The sequence below is a fragment of the Calliphora vicina genome, chromosome 2 (genome assembly GCF_958450345.1).
Source record: "Calliphora vicina chromosome 2, idCalVici1.1, whole genome shotgun sequence".
NCBI classification, from domain to species: domain Eukaryota; kingdom Metazoa; phylum Arthropoda; class Insecta; order Diptera; family Calliphoridae; genus Calliphora; species Calliphora vicina.
Window position 1 is genome coordinate 126,208,051 of NC_088781.1, and position 15,644 is coordinate 126,223,694.

At 37.2% G+C, this 15,644-nt stretch overlaps 1 protein-coding gene across 1 annotated transcript in view; it reads right to left on the reverse strand.

Annotated features, from left to right (window-relative positions):
* Positions 1-13,256, reverse strand: part of LOC135950846 (uncharacterized) — a 51,384-nt gene extending 38,128 nt beyond the window's left edge. The window contains exon 1 of the mRNA XM_065500371.1: positions 13,143-13,256. Within this exon, the coding sequence (XP_065356443.1) occupies positions 13,143-13,231 (89 nt within the window). The 5' untranslated portion in view covers positions 13,232-13,256. The remainder of the gene's footprint in view (positions 1-13,142) is intronic.
* Positions 13,257-15,644: the final 2,388 nt, after the last annotated feature.

Here is a 15,644-nt window from a genome sequence, read left to right on the forward strand (position 1 = left end):
ATTTCGCTCCCCTGAACCAAGTCTCTTTGATTGGTCGATTTCGAGGACCCCACAAGGAATAATATAAAGATTTCTGTATTAATATTCATTCAGAATCCCTCCAACTCATGCTTGCCTCTCAGGGCTTCTGTGATGAACGGATTTAATCAGCTTCAATCCAGCATCAAAGTTCGCGGTGTTTATTCACAAACTACATCCAAAGAGTTGTTGAACTCTGCACCACAGCCAATTTCTTGATTGGTTCGATTTCGAGAACCCACAATGAAGAATATAAGGATCTCTGTAATAATATTGATTCAGAATCCATCCAAATCTTGTGTCAGGGCTTCGTGAAGAATGAATTTAATCAGCTTTAATCTAAGAACCCAGGCTTATAACCTTTTTGACATTGACATTTCCAAGATTCTGGGTGGCTTCCAACCATGAAACTTGGAAAGTTGTTGCAATACAGTGGAAACTGGATGTGACGCTAATACCCATCATTATTTCCTCTAGGTTGTCAAGTTCATTACGAAATGTAACTGTGTTTATTTACAAACTACAACTCAGCACCAAAGCCAATTTCGCTCCCCTGAACCAAGTCTCTTTGATTGGTCGATTTCGAGGACCCCACAAGGAATAATATAAAGATTTCTGTATTAATATTCATTCAGAATCCCTCCAACTCATGCTTACCTCTCAGAGCTTCGCGATGAACGTATTTAATCAGCTTCAATCCAGCAACAAAGTTGGCGGCGTGCATTCATGGATCAATGTGTCCTTGCTCCAACTCACGAAGGTAAAGTAAGAAGCTGTATTTCAGATTTTTTTTGACATTGACATTGCCAAGATTCAGGATATCTCTCAATAGTTACAGAGCTCCGCACCAAAGCCAATTTCGCTTCCCTCTATCAAGTCTCTTTGATTGGACGATTTCGGGGACTACAAGGAATAATATAATATTAATATTCATTCAGAATCCCTCCAACTCTTGCATCGCTGTCAGGGCTTCGTGATGAAAGGATTTAGTCAGCTTCAATCTAAGAACCCAGGCTTATAGCCATCAAAGTTTGCGGTGTGCAATTAAGGATTAATGTGTTCCTTTCTCCAACTCTCGAAGGTAAAGTAAGAAGATGTATTTCAGATCAAGGAATATTTTTATAATCTCTAATTATAGCTCGAGTATTTTGACATTTCCGAAATTTAGGGTGGCTCCTAAACTTGAAACTTGGAAAACTTTTGGATACGATGCTATCATTCTTTCCTCTACTAAGTTCTATGGCGCCAAGTAGTTCGAAGAGTTGCTGAACTCCGTACCATAAACAATTTCGTTCCCCTGGATCAAGTTTTTTTTGTTTAGTCGATTTCGAGGACTCTCAAGGAAGAATATAAAGTTTTCTGTATTAATATTCATTCAGAATACCTTCAAATCTTGCGTTCATCTCATAGCGACATGATGAACGAATTTATTCAGCTTTAATTCAGCCATCATAGGTTGCGGCTTGAAATCAGGGAAAATTTTCCAATTCGCGAAGTTAAAGTAAGATGCTGTATTTCAGATCAAGGAATAGGTTAATATTTTTATATTATCTAATTATAGCTCGGACATTTTAACATTTCGAAGACTCAGGGTATATCTCAAGAGTAACTGAACGCCGCACTAAAGCCAATTTCGCTTCCCTGTAACAAGTCTCTTTGATTGGACGATTTCGGGAACAACAAGGAATAATATAAAGATTTCTGTATTAATATTGATTCAGAATCCCTCCAACTCTTACATCGCTGTCAGGGCTTCAAGAAGAACGGATTTATTCAGCTTCAATCCAGCCATCAAAGTTCGCGGTGTGCATTCATGGATCAATGTGTTCCTTGTTCCAACACACGAAGGAACAATAGTTGTCCTGGACTAAGTTATTTTGATTGGTCGATTTCGACAACCCAAAAGGAAAATTATAAAGATCTTTGTATTATTATAGATTTAGAATCCCTCCAACTCTTGCATCGCTCTCAGGGCTTCGAGAAGAGCGGATTTATTCAGCTTCAATCCAGCTATAAAAGTTAGCGGAGTAATCATGGATTAATGTGCCCTTTGCTCTAATTCAAGAAGTAAGAAGCTGTATTTCAGATCAATATTTTTCTATTATTTAATTATTACTCGGGCATTTTGATATTTTGAAGACTCAGGGTATCTCCCAAGAATTACTGAACACCAAAGCCTATTTCAAGGACCCACAAGGAATAATATGAAAATTTCTGTATTAATATTCATTCAGAACCCCTCCAATTCATGCGTCCCTATTAGGCCTTTGTGGTGAACGGATTTATTCGCCTTCAATCCAACTGTCATAGTTAGCTGCGAGAAATCAGGGATCAATGTGTTCCTTGCTCCAGTTCAAAATTGTAAATTTAGACGCTGAATTTCAGATCAATATTTTTCTATTATTTAATTATAGCTCGGACGATTTGACATTGACATTTTCAAGATTCAGGGTATCTCCAAAGAGTTACTCAACTCCGCACAAAAGCCAATTTCGCTCCCCAGGAACAAGTCTCTTTGATTGAACGATTTTGAAGACCCACATGGAAGAATATAGTGATTTCTGTATTAATATTGATTCAGAATCCCTCCAACTCTTGCATCCCTCTCAGGGCTTTGAGAAGAATGGATTTATTCATCTTCAATCCAGCCATCAAAGTTGGCGGCGTGCAGTCATGGAGCAATCTGCTCCTTGTTCAAACTCACGAAGCTAATGTAAGAAGCTGTATTCCAGCTAATATCTAATTATAGCTCGTGCATTTTGATATTTCCAGAATTCAGGGTGGCTCCCAACCTTGAAACTTGTAAAACTGGAAGGTGGAACTGTGTTTATTCACAAAATATATCCAAAGAGTTGCTGAACTCCCTACCATAGCCAATTTCGTTGTCCTGGACTAAGTCTTTTTGATTGGTCGATTTCAAGGACCCACAAGGAATAATATAAAGATTTCTGTATTAATATTCATTCAGAATCCCTCCAAATCTTGCATCGATCGCAGGGCTTCGAGAAGAACGGATTTATTGAGCTTTAATCCAGTCATTAAAGTTAGCTGCATGAAATCAGGGATTGATGTGTTCCTTGCTCCAACTAACGAAGATAAAGTAAGAAGGTGTATTCCAGATCAAGGAATATGTTAATATTTTTCTAATATCTAATTATAGCTCGGGCAGACATTGACATTTTCAAGATTCACGGTGGCTCACAGAATCCATCCAAATGGTTCGTCCATCTCGGGGCTTCGTGGACCCTGAGCTCGGACGATTTGAGATTGACATTTCAAAAATGGACTGAAGGAAATGAGTATGTGGTAGTTTATTCCTGTCAGGAATTATTGTAGGAACGGGACAGAGACTGTGGACTCTGAGGATGGCATGAAATGAAGAGTAAATACTATTGTGGGTTGGTTCAGGACAATCGGGGACATGATGGAATGGTAACAGGGATAACAAATACTGCCTTTTTCAGTGCACAGCTGATTTTTTGTACGACAATGTTTATTAGGATTATTGCTCCATTCCCAGTTATACCAGATCTACTCTTGTTTTCCGCCCGCAGGTTTTTCTCCTAGTTCGCGACTTCCAAGTACGATATTCGTACGGTATCCCGCAAACGCTGTATTGATGGTATTTCTATGAATCTCGTTCAAAGCTGCGGTATACGAATTACTATCCAATGTTTCCTGTACATACCATTGTATGTTCTCCTCGTATGCATTCAGGACCTTCCTGAAATGCCTCGGTGGAGGATCTTACTGTGTGATATTGAGGCTAGGATGTAATTTCCGATAGGATCATATGTTGAACTGATTTGACAATATGGCGTTACATTCATTTATTGGGAGAACGTTCATTTCCTCGTGTGGCTAATGTTCCGAGGCAAGCAACCTATGACACTGAAGCAGCATAATTGACCACTGACCGACCAATCGTCTTGTAGGTAGCCAACAAGGTTTCTTTATACATGTCCCATGTGCTGCTTGGACAACCATGTTTCTACTGATGACAGTAGTAGATGACGGTCATCTCCAAAATTTTTGGGTTGTTCTCTGTTAGAATTTGGTCTCCATCAAATACGACGCCAAAATTGAGCTTTACCTCCTTTGTCCAGGTTATGTAGTGTGTTGCTGAAGAGTTCGTTAGTGACAGTTGTTTGTTAATGACAGTTGCATCTCGATAGTGTCAGCTCTTGAATGAAAGATAATGTTTCGTTAAGTCCAGTTTTCTGTATGAAGTTGAAGATTAGAAACTCATGTATTATTTTTCGCGCAGAAATTTTCATAGAAGGCTACTTCGCTATAAAAGCACTTAATAACAGATGAAGGGTAGTCAACCTTTGTCAAAGAAAACTTGTTGTTATCATGGAACTACACGTATTGAAACTGTGCTGGGCAGCAGATCAAAATAATATTGGAGGTAGTGAAATGGTGGTTGAATTAGCTAAGGTCGAAGAGCATCTTCAGACGGGCTTTGGTTGCGGTAATATACACTCCGGCATTCACTCTACCTACAAGGAGATTAGCAATAAATTCCGACTCTGAGATATATAAACGCGAAATCTTAATGGGAATCTATAGGCATCAGGACATTGAAGATAATAATTGGCAGGAGTAAACCTGAATTGAGAATGTGTGTAGTTGTTATTTTGGGACATGATGTTCATAATAATAATTCTTAAAAAATATCTGACATTGAGAGGGAGTAGTATGGAAGAGGAGAACATTCTTAACTTTCTCTGTAAATGTTATGGTTGTTTTTTGCTTCAGAATCTAGAGGACTTAAAGGGAATGTGGACCCTTTAACAAGAGTAAGATACGCGAAACTGGCAAAATTTTACTGATGTATCGAAGGATGACTTAATTGTACCTACAAAGGCCGTTGATGGTAGAGAAGGTATCAATTTGTGAGGAGTTACTATTTGTATAGATTGATGCAAACAGTGGTCATCAGAAATATTCTTACAGATGCACATTTGTAGGTCCCAATACAATTTTTTTTTGGTCAAAACTCTTTCGAAAATAATTCGAGAATTTAATCTAGAGTCATTGAACATTGAACATTGATATCTATATATCTGCATTAATTAGAATTCTCTATTAATGGAGAGGATGATTGGATTGTTTACATTCTCTGACAAAGATGTGAAAATTTGAGTCGAATATGATATGGTTGTTTCTCTTTGGTGTGGTATCTTCCAAGACTCTCTTGGCTCGATTAGACTTCTTATTGGTGTGTACTCTTAACATCTTATGATTAAACGTATTTCGGAAACTATCAACTACCGCAGAAGTTGTTTGGATGAAGAGATGAAGGAATCGGAAGAATTGACCTGATCTACATGAGCCCATTTAGAACAAAACTAAAGTTTTACTGCGAAACACATACAATACTTTAAATTTCAATTTAAAAGTTGAGCTTATTTTACTTTCTAATTTCAATCACTCTACATTTGTCTACACATTTTACTCCCAACATAACAGATTTCTTTTAATTATACCACGCTTCCCTGTGGCATTAACATAATAAATCCATTTACTAAATCCTCAGCTACTCTCCCTCTTAATACCAAATGCAATCACCCTGAAATCAATCTGTTTCTAATTGATTCTCCGCCTTAATCCTTAACACAATTTTACAAAAAAAAAATCTATTTTTAACAACACTCGTCTGCTTAGACTACTTACTTACTTAGTTAGATAAACAGACTGCTTTGGCAATTTTATCTTAGTTATACATATTATTATATTATATGCTCGTATTTGTTGCCATTTGTGTGTAATATTACTTTTTAGTCAATCACTTTGAGATTCACCCTTCCATGTGCTGGGGGGGAAAAACCTTTGGAGACTTGTCTCAATTTGTATTCGATTCCACTACTATTCACATATTGCAAAACATTTCAGTTTGATTTTTTTCTTATTTCAAGTATATTTTTGCTTTTTATTATTTGCTAGAGAGGCAATTGAGGGAGTTTGAAGGCGTTTGTCTGTGGGAGCTTATGTGCTAGTGTATGCTAACAAAAAGGGGTTTTAGGTATGAGGGTCATACAATAAAAGCATTTCTAATTTAGTTTTTATTTTACATTTAATTAAATTAAGTGTAGTTTAAATGAACATCCCCAAGAAATAAGAAATAAATAACAACAACAACAATGCAACAACAGCAGCATTGAAAAAGTCATTGAATTTTATACAAATGAACTTAAATGTTTAGCTAAAAATATAGAGCATACTTTTAGGTTGTCATGGTAAAAGTTTCATATAAATTAAGCATAATTTAAAGAGGTTTCGAAACTTAGGTGAACACAAAAAAAAAACTGTTTAAGTTTGTTAACAAGTTTAGTGAACTTTGTGTAGTTTTTAAAACAATCACTCAAGCAAATTGTTATGATGTGTGACAAATAATGTAATTATTAAGCATAACAGTTGTAGTTCAGGTTCTAGTTCAGGTTCTAGTTCAGGTTCTAGTTCAGTTCTAGTTCAGTTCTAGTTCAGTTCTAGTTCAGTTCTAGTTCAGTTCTAGTTCAGTTCTAGTTCAGTTCTAGTTCAGTTCTAGTTCAGTTCTAGTTCAGTTCTAGTTCAGTTCTAGTTCAGTTCTAGTTCAGTTCTAGTTCAGTTCTAGTTCAGTTCTAGTTCAGTTCTAGTTCAGTTCTAGTTCAGTTCTACTTCAGTTCTAGTTCAGTTCTAGTTCAGTTCTAGTTCAGTTCTAGTTCAGTTCTAGTTCAGTTCTAGTTCAGTTCTAGTTCAGTTCTAGTTCAGTTCTAGTTCAGTTCTAGTTCAGTTCTAGTTCAGTTCTAGTTCAGTTCTAGTTCAGTTCTAGTTCAGTTCTAGTTCAGTTCTAGTTCAGTTCTAGTTCAGTTCTAGTTCAGTTCTAGTTCAGTTCTAGTTCAGTTCTAGTTCAGTTCTAGTTCAGTTCTAGTTCAGTTCTAGTTCAGTTCTAGTTCAGTTCTAGTTCAGTTCTAGTTCAGTTCTAGTTCAGTTCTAGTTCAGTTCTAGTTCAGTTCTAGTTCAGTTCTAGTTCAGTTCTAGTTCAGTTCTAGTTCAAGTTCTAGTTCAAGTTCTAGTTCAGGTTCTAGTTCAGGTTCTAGTTCAGGTTCTAGTTCAGTTCTAGTTCAGTTCTAGTTCAGTTCTAGTTCAGTTCTAGTTCAGTTCTAGTTCAGTTCTAGTTCAGTTCTAGTTCAGTTCTAGTTCAGTTCTAGTTCAGTTCTAGTTCAGTTCTAGTTCAGTTCTAGTTCAGTTCTAGTTCAGTTCTAGTTCAGTTCTAGTTCAGTTCTAGTTCAGTTCTAGTTCAGTTCTAGTTCAGTTCTAGTTCAGTTCTAGTTCAGTTCTAGTTCAGTTCTAGTTCAGTTCTAGTTCAGTTCTAGTTCAGTTCTAGTTCAGTTCTAGTTCAGTTCTAGTTCAGTTCTAGTTCAGTTCTAGTTCAGTTCTAGTTCAGTTCTAGTTCAGTTCTAGTTCAGTTCTAGTTCAGTTCTAGTTCAGTTCTAGTTCAGTTCTAGTTCAGTTCTAGTTCAGTTCAGTTCTAGTTCAGTTCAGTTCTAGTTCAGTTCTAGTTCAGTTCTAGTTCAGTTCTAGTTCAGTTCTAGTTCAGTTCTAGTTCAGTTCTAGTTCAGTTCTAGTTCAGTTCTAGTTCAGGTTCTAGTTCAGGTTCTAGTTCAGGTTCTAGTTCAGGTTCTAGTTCAGGTTCTAGTTCAGGTTCTAGTTCAGGTTCTAGTTCAGGTTCTAGTTCAGGTTCTAGTTCAGGTTCTAGTTCAGGTTCTAGTTCAGGTTCTAGTTCAGGTTCTAGTTCAGGTTCTAGTTCAGGTTCTAGTTCAGGTTCTAGTTCAGGTTCTAGTTCAGGTTCTAGTTCAGGTTCTAGTTCAGGTTCTAGTTCAGGTTCTAGTTCAGGTTCTAGTTCAGGTTCTAGTTCAGGTTCTAGTTCAGGTTCTAGTTCAGGTTCTAGTTCAGGTTCTAGTTCAGGTTCTAGTTCAGGTTCTAGTTCAGGTTCTAGTTCAGGTTCTAGTTCAGGTTCTAGTTCAGGTTCTAGTTCAGGTTCTAGTTCAGGTTCTAGTTCAGGTTCTAGTTCAGGTTCTAGTTCAGGTTCTAGTTCAGGTTCTAGTTCAGGTTCTAGTTCAGGTTCTAGTTCAGGTTCTAGTTCAGGTTCTAGTTCAGGTTCTAGTTCAGGTTCTAGTTCAGGTTCTAGTTCAGGTTCTAGTTCAGGTTCTAGTTCAGGTTCTAGTTCAGGTTCTAGTTCAGGTTCTAGTTCAGGTTCTAGTTCAGGTTCTAGTTCAGGTTCTAGTTCAGGTTCTAGTTCAGGTTCTAGTTCAGGTTCTAGTTCAGGTTCTAGTTCAGGTTCTAGTTCAGGTTCTAGTTCAGGTTCTAGTTCAGGTTCTAGTTCAGGTTCTAGTTCAGGTTCTAGTTCAGGTTCTAGTTCAGGTTCTAGTTCAGGTTCTAGTTCAGGTTCTAGTTCAGGTTCTAGTTCAGGTTCTAGTTCAGGTTCTAGTTCAGGTTCTAGTTCAGGTTCTAGTTCAGGTTCTAGTTCAGGTTCTAGTTCAGGTTCTAGTTCAGGTTCTAGTTCAGGTTCTAGTTCAGGTTCTAGTTCAGGTTCTAGTTCAGGTTCTAGTTCAGGTTCTAGTTCAGGTTCTAGTTCAGGTTCTAGTTCAGGTTCTAGTTCAGGTTCTAGTTCAGGTTCTAGTTCAGGTTCTAGTTCAGGTTCTAGTTCAGGTTCTAGTTCAGGTTCTAGTTCAGGTTCTAGTTCAGGTTCTAGTTCAGGTTCTAGTTCAGGTTCTAGTTCAGGTTCTAGTTCAGGTTCTAGTTCAGGTTCTAGTTCAGGTTCTAGTTCAGGTTCTAGTTCAGGTTCTAGTTCAGGTTCTAGTTCAGGTTCTAGTTCAGGTTCTAGTTCAGGTTCTAGTTCAGGTTCTAGTTCAGGTTCTAGTTCAGGTTCTAGTTCAGGTTCTAGTTCAGGTTCTAGTTCAGGTTCTAGTTCAGGTTCTAGTTCAGGTTCTAGTTCAGGTTCTAGTTCAGGTTCTAGTTCAGGTTCTAGTTCAGGTTCTAGTTCAGGTTCTAGTTCAGGTTCTAGTTCAGGTTCTAGTTCAGGTTCTAGTTCAGGTTCTAGTTCAGGTTCTAGTTCAGGTTCTAGTTCAGGTTCTAGTTCAGGTTCTAGTTCAGGTTCTAGTTCAGGTTCTAGTTCAGGTTCTAGTTCAGGTTCTAGTTCAGGTTCTAGTTCAGGTTCTAGTTCAGGTTCTAGTTCAGGTTCTAGTTCAGGTTCTAGTTCAGGTTCTAGTTCAGGTTCTAGTTCAGGTTCTAGTTCAGGTTCTAGTTCAGGTTCTAGTTCAGGTTCTAGTTCAGGTTCTAGTTCAGGTTCTAGTTCAGGTTCTAGTTCAGGTTCTAGTTCAGGTTCTAGTTCAGGTTCTAGTTCAGGTTCTAGTTCAGGTTCTAGTTCAGGTTCTAGTTCAGGTTCTAGTTCAGGTTCTAGTTCAGGTTCTAGTTCAGGTTCTAGTTCAGGTTCTAGTTCAGGTTCTAGTTCAGGTTCTAGTTCAGGTTCTAGTTCAGGTTCTAGTTCAGGTTCTAGTTCAGGTTCTAGTTCAGGTTCTAGTTCAGGTTCTAGTTCAGGTTCTAGTTCAGGTTCTAGTTCAGGTTCTAGTTCAGGTTCTAGTTCAGGTTCTAGTTCAGGTTCTAGTTCAGGTTCTAGTTCAGGTTCTAGTTCAGGTTCTAGTTCAGGTTCTAGTTCAGGTTCTAGTTCAGGTTCTAGTTCAGGTTCTAGTTCAGGTTCTAGTTCAGGTTCTAGTTCAGGTTCTAGTTCAGGTTCTAGTTCAGGTTCTAGTTCAGGTTCTAGTTCAGGTTCTAGTTCAGGTTCTAGTTCAGGTTCTAGTTCAGGTTCTAGTTCAGGTTCTAGTTCAGGTTCTAGTTCAGGTTCTAGTTCAGGTTCTAGTTCAGGTTCTAGTTCAGGTTCTAGTTCAGGTTCTAGTTCAGGTTCTAGTTCAGGTTCTAGTTCAGGTTCTAGTTCAGGTTCTAGTTCAGGTTCTAGTTCAGGTTCTAGTTCAGGTTCTAGTTCAGGTTCTAGTTCAGGTTCTAGTTCAGGTTCTAGTTCAGGTTCTAGTTCAGGTTCTAGTTCAGGTTCTAGTTCAGGTTCTAGTTCAGGTTCTAGTTCAGGTTCTAGTTCAGGTTCTAGTTCAGGTTCTAGTTCAGGTTCTAGTTCAGGTTCTAGTTCAGGTTCTAGTTCAGGTTCTAGTTCAGGTTCTAGTTCAGGTTCTAGTTCAGGTTCTAGTTCAGGTTCTAGTTCAGGTTCTAGTTCAGGTTCTAGTTCAGGTTCTAGTTCAGGTTCTAGTTCAGGTTCTAGTTCAGGTTCTAGTTCAGGTTCTAGTTCAGGTTCTAGTTCAGGTTCTAGTTCAGGTTCTAGTTCAGGTTCTAGTTCAGGTTCTAGTTCAGGTTCTAGTTCAGGTTCTAGTTCAGGTTCTAGTTCAGGTTCTAGTTCAGGTTCTAGTTCAGGTTCTAGTTCAGGTTCTAGTTCAGGTTCTAGTTCAGGTTCTAGTTCAGGTTCTAGTTCAGGTTCTAGTTCAGGTTCTAGTTCAGGTTCTAGTTCAGGTTCTAGTTCAGGTTCTAGTTCAGGTTCTAGTTCAGGTTCTAGTTCAGGTTCTAGTTCAGGTTCTAGTTCAGGTTCTAGTTCAGGTTCTAGTTCAGGTTCTAGTTCAGGTTCTAGTTCAGGTTCTAGTTCAGGTTCTAGTTCAGGTTCTAGTTCAGGTTCTAGTTCAGGTTCTAGTTCAGGTTCTAGTTCAGGTTCTAGTTCAGGTTCTAGTTCAGGTTCTAGTTCAGGTTCTAGTTCAGGTTCTAGTTCAGGTTCTAGTTCAGGTTCTAGTTCAGGTTCTAGTTCAGGTTCTAGTTCAGGTTCTAGTTCAGGTTCTAGTTCAGGTTCTAGTTCAGGTTCTAGTTCAGGTTCTAGTTCAGGTTCTAGTTCAGGTTCTAGTTCAGGTTCTAGTTCAGGTTCTAGTTCAGGTTCTAGTTCAGGTTCTAGTTCAGGTTCTAGTTCAGGTTCTAGTTCAGGTTCTAGTTCAGGTTCTAGTTCAGGTTCTAGTTCAGGTTCTAGTTCAGGTTCTAGTTCAGGTTCTAGTTCAGGTTCTAGTTCAGGTTCTAGTTCAGGTTCTAGTTCAGGTTCTAGTTCAGGTTCTAGTTCAGGTTCTAGTTCAGGTTCTAGTTCAGGTTCTAGTTCAGGTTCTAGTTCAGGTTCTAGTTCAGGTTCTAGTTCTAGTTCAGGTTCTAGTTCAGGTTCTAGTTCAGGTTCTAGTTCAGGTTCTAGTTCAGGTTCTAGTTCAGGTTCTAGTTCAGGTTCTAGTTCAGGTTCTAGTTCAGGTTCTAGTTCAGGTTCTAGTTCAGGTTCTAGTTCAGGTTCTAGTTCAGGTTCTAGTTCAGGTTCTAGTTCAGGTTCTAGTTCAGGTTCTAGTTCAGGTTCTAGTTCAGGTTCTAGTTCAGGTTCTAGTTCAGGTTCTAGTTCAGGTTCTAGTTCAGGTTCTAGTTCAGGTTCTAGTTCAGGTTCTAGTTCAGGTTCTAGTTCAGGTTCTAGTTCAGGTTCTAGTTCAGGTTCTAGTTCAGGTTCTAGTTCAGGTTCTAGTTCAGGTTCTAGTTCAGGTTCTAGTTCAGGTTCTAGTTCAGGTTCTAGTTCAGGTTCTAGTTCAGGTTCTAGTTCAGGTTCTAGTTCAGGTTCTAGTTCAGGTTCTAGTTCAGGTTCTAGTTCAGGTTCTAGTTCAGGTTCTAGTTCAGGTTCTAGTTCAGGTTCTAGTTCAGGTTCTAGTTCAGGTTCTAGTTCAGGTTCTAGTTCAGGTTCTAGTTCAGGTTCTAGTTCAGGTTCTAGTTCAGGTTCTAGTTCAGGTTCTAGTTCAGGTTCTAGTTCAGGTTCTAGTTCAGGTTCTAGTTCAGGTTCTAGTTCAGGTTCTAGTTCAGGTTCTAGTTCAGGTTCTAGTTCAGGTTCTAGTTCAGGTTCTAGTTCAGGTTCTAGTTCAGGTTCTAGTTCAGGTTCTAGTTCAGGTTCTAGTTCAGGTTCTAGTTCAGGTTCTAGTTCAGGTTCTAGTTCAGGTTCTAGTTCAGGTTCTAGTTCAGGTTCTAGTTCAGGTTCTAGTTCAGGTTCTAGTTCAGGTTCTAGTTCAGGTTCTAGTTCAGGTTCTAGTTCAGGTTCTAGTTCAGGTTCTAGTTCAGGTTCTAGTTCAGGTTCTAGTTCAGGTTCTAGTTCAGGTTCTAGTTCAGGTTCTAGTTCAGGTTCTAGTTCAGGTTCTAGTTCAGGTTCTAGTTCAGGTTCTAGTTCAGGTTCTAGTTCAGGTTCTAGTTCAGGTTCTAGTTCAGGTTCTAGTTCAGGTTCTAGTTCAGGTTCTAGTTCAGGTTCTAGTTCAGGTTCTAGTTCAGGTTCTAGTTCAGGTTCTAGTTCAGGTTCTAGTTCAGGTTCTAGTTCAGGTTCTAGTTCAGGTTCTAGTTCAGGTTCTAGTTCAGGTTCTAGTTCAGGTTCTAGTTCAGGTTCTAGTTCAGGTTCTAGTTCAGGTTCTAGTTCAGGTTCTAGTTCAGGTTCTAGTTCAGGTTCTAGTTCAGGTTCTAGTTCAGGTTCTAGTTCAGGTTCTAGTTCAGGTTCTAGTTCAGGTTCTAGTTCAGGTTCTAGTTCAGGTTCTAGTTCAGGTTCTAGTTCAGGTTCTAGTTCAGGTTCTAGTTCAGGTTCTAGTTCAGGTTCTAGTTCAGGTTCTAGTTCAGGTTCTAGTTCTAGTTCAGGTTCTAGTTCAGGATCTAGTTCAGTTTCTCGTTCAGGTTCTAGTTCAGGTTCTAGTTCAGGCTCTCGCTCAGGTTCTAGTTCAGGTTCTAGTTCCGGTTCTTATTCAGTTCTAGTGTTTATCAGTGAAATTAGTTTTTCCATTTTAAATAGTTTATAGCAGTATATGACCCATTACTGTTATAATTTTATATTTCACTTTGTTCGTGTTAATGTTTATTATAAAATTAAATGCGAATTTAAAATTTTTTGTTTAAATCAATAATTTTTATAATATTTTGAAACAAAAACTATTTACAACAAATTCTTTATTTATTAACAAACACATTTACATTTGTGGATATCTAAATATGAAGCCGAAGTATTGAAAATCATTGCAATATGTTTGTTTATAATGTAAATTTCCACTTACCCCAAACAAGATGACACCAAACTCGATGTACTCCTATTTGAGTTGAGTTTATTTGAAGAATTTCTACCCAGACAGGAACCCATAATCATAAAGTTTTATTTTATATTTTGCCTTTTGTTATTTCGTATTTTGCTCGTTTTCTCCAACAAACTCATAAATAACATTCATAAACTGCACATATGTAAGGAAAACATATTTATTTCTTTGTATTTTTTTGTTTTTTTGTGTCGGTGTCTCTCTAATGAACTTGTCTATGAACCCACTCACTCGCGACGACACACATGTAGAATTTTTCGCAAAACTTTGTCTAATCAAAATCCTTTGAACCACAAACCATGTTCATGAAGGGCCAAAACAAAATTTCCTTCTATATAGTTTTTGCTTGATAACCTTGATTTTTTTATTTACCGAAATATACAAATTGAATGACAAAAAAATACTGTGCAAAAAAAAAGAAAAAACTTCAATTGACAAAGGAAGGAATACACAAAAAATAGCAACAAAAAAAACTAAAAAAAAATTACAACTACCACAAAAGGAGTACAGGAACAACAAAATAAAAACACCCCACAATAGGTCAAGGATTTTTTTCATATATCTTCAGGAAAAAAACTTTAAACTTCCACAATTTTTAGTTGTAGGGTTTGTTTTGTTTTGCATAAAACTTTCACTTTTCTCTACAAACGTTAGTTTTCCTTTAAACTTAAGGAATTTTTTTCACACTTTTTCAAACTTAGTTTAATTTTTTTGCTGTAAACTTTTTAAGTAAATATTAATTTTATACATTTGAAGTTATTTTTTCCAATTTCTGTGATTTTTTTTCGAATACATTTTATTGTATAAATCATTATTTTTGTTGGTTTTTCCTTTGTTTACTTGTGCGAGTAAATTTATTTGCATGTCCACTTTCCATTTATATTTTTTCAGTTTCCTATTTGCTTTTTTTCTTTTTGATTTAACTTGTATTTGTAAGTTTTACAATAATTTTCCGTTTTCTTTATATTCATGTGGAAGTCAATGACGTATGATGATTTCTCTATGACTCCTGTCTAACTATGGCGGTTGTTTGTACTTATACTCGTTTAAACACTTGTTTAACGTATCCATCGTAGTACAACTAACTAATGCTCTCTCTCTTCTATTTGCTTTATTACAAGTTAGCTGTCAAAAATCCAAACAACAGCTGTTTGTCAACTGACAAACTTTGGGTATTTTTTTTACGATTCTGTTTTCAACTCTAATTCCTGTATTTTATTTGTTTCAATGGGGTTGATTTTCGATATCGGCAGTTAATTTAACTGTAAAACTTTTAGCTTTAAAAGTTTTGAGGTTAAAGTTTCCTTTAACAAAACTTTTTACTACTTAAGCAGCTTTAAACACATAAAGCTTTCTTTGGAAACTGTAAGCAAAGTTTCAAACCGATAAAGTTTATTAAAAGTATGATGCCTAATAAAAGCTTTCTACTCAATTTTAATTTAACATTTTGCTTGAAAGATAAATATTATCTGTAGGAGATATTATACTTCCACAACATCTAGTCAAAGGCAAGGAAAATACATCAGATTTTAAGCTAGAACAGAAGTAGAACAGAACTAGAACAGAACTAGAACAGAACTAGAACAGAACTAGAACAGAACTAGAACAGAACTAGAACAGAACTAGAACAGAACTAGAACAGAACTAGAACAGAACTAGAACAGAACTAGAACAGAACTAGAACAGAACTAGAACAGAACTAGAACAGAACTAGAACAGAACTAGAACAGAACTAGAACAGAACTAGAACAGAACTAGAACAGAACTAGAACAGAACTAGAACAGAACTAGAACAGAACTAGAACAGAACTAGAACAGAACTAGAACAGAACTAGAACAGAACTAGAACAGAACTAGAACAGAACTAGAACAGAACTAGAACAGAACTAGAACAGAACTAGAACAGAACTAGAACAGAACTAGAACAGAACTAGAACAGAACTAGAACAGAACTAGAACAGAACTAGAACAGAACTAGAACAGAACTAGAACAGAACTAGAACAGAACTAGAACAGAACTAGAACAGAACTAGAACAGAACTAGAACAGAACTAGAACAGAACTAGAACAGAACTAGAACAGAACTAGAACAGAACTAGAACAGAACTAGAACAGAACTAGAACAGAACTAGAACAGAACTAGAACAGAACTAGAACAGAACTAGAACAGAACTAGAACAGAACTAGAACAGAACTAGAACAGAACTAGAACAGAACTAGAACAGAACTAGAACAGAACTAGAACAGAACTAGAACAGAACTAGAACAGAACTAGAACAGAACTAGAACAGAACTAGAACAGAACTAGAACAGAACTAGAACAGAACTAGAACAGAACTAGAACAGAACTAGAACAGAACTAGAACAGAACTAGAACAGAACTAGAACAGAACTAGAACAGAACTAGAACAGAACTAGAACAGAACTAGAACAGAACTAGAACAGAACTAGAACAGAACTAGAACA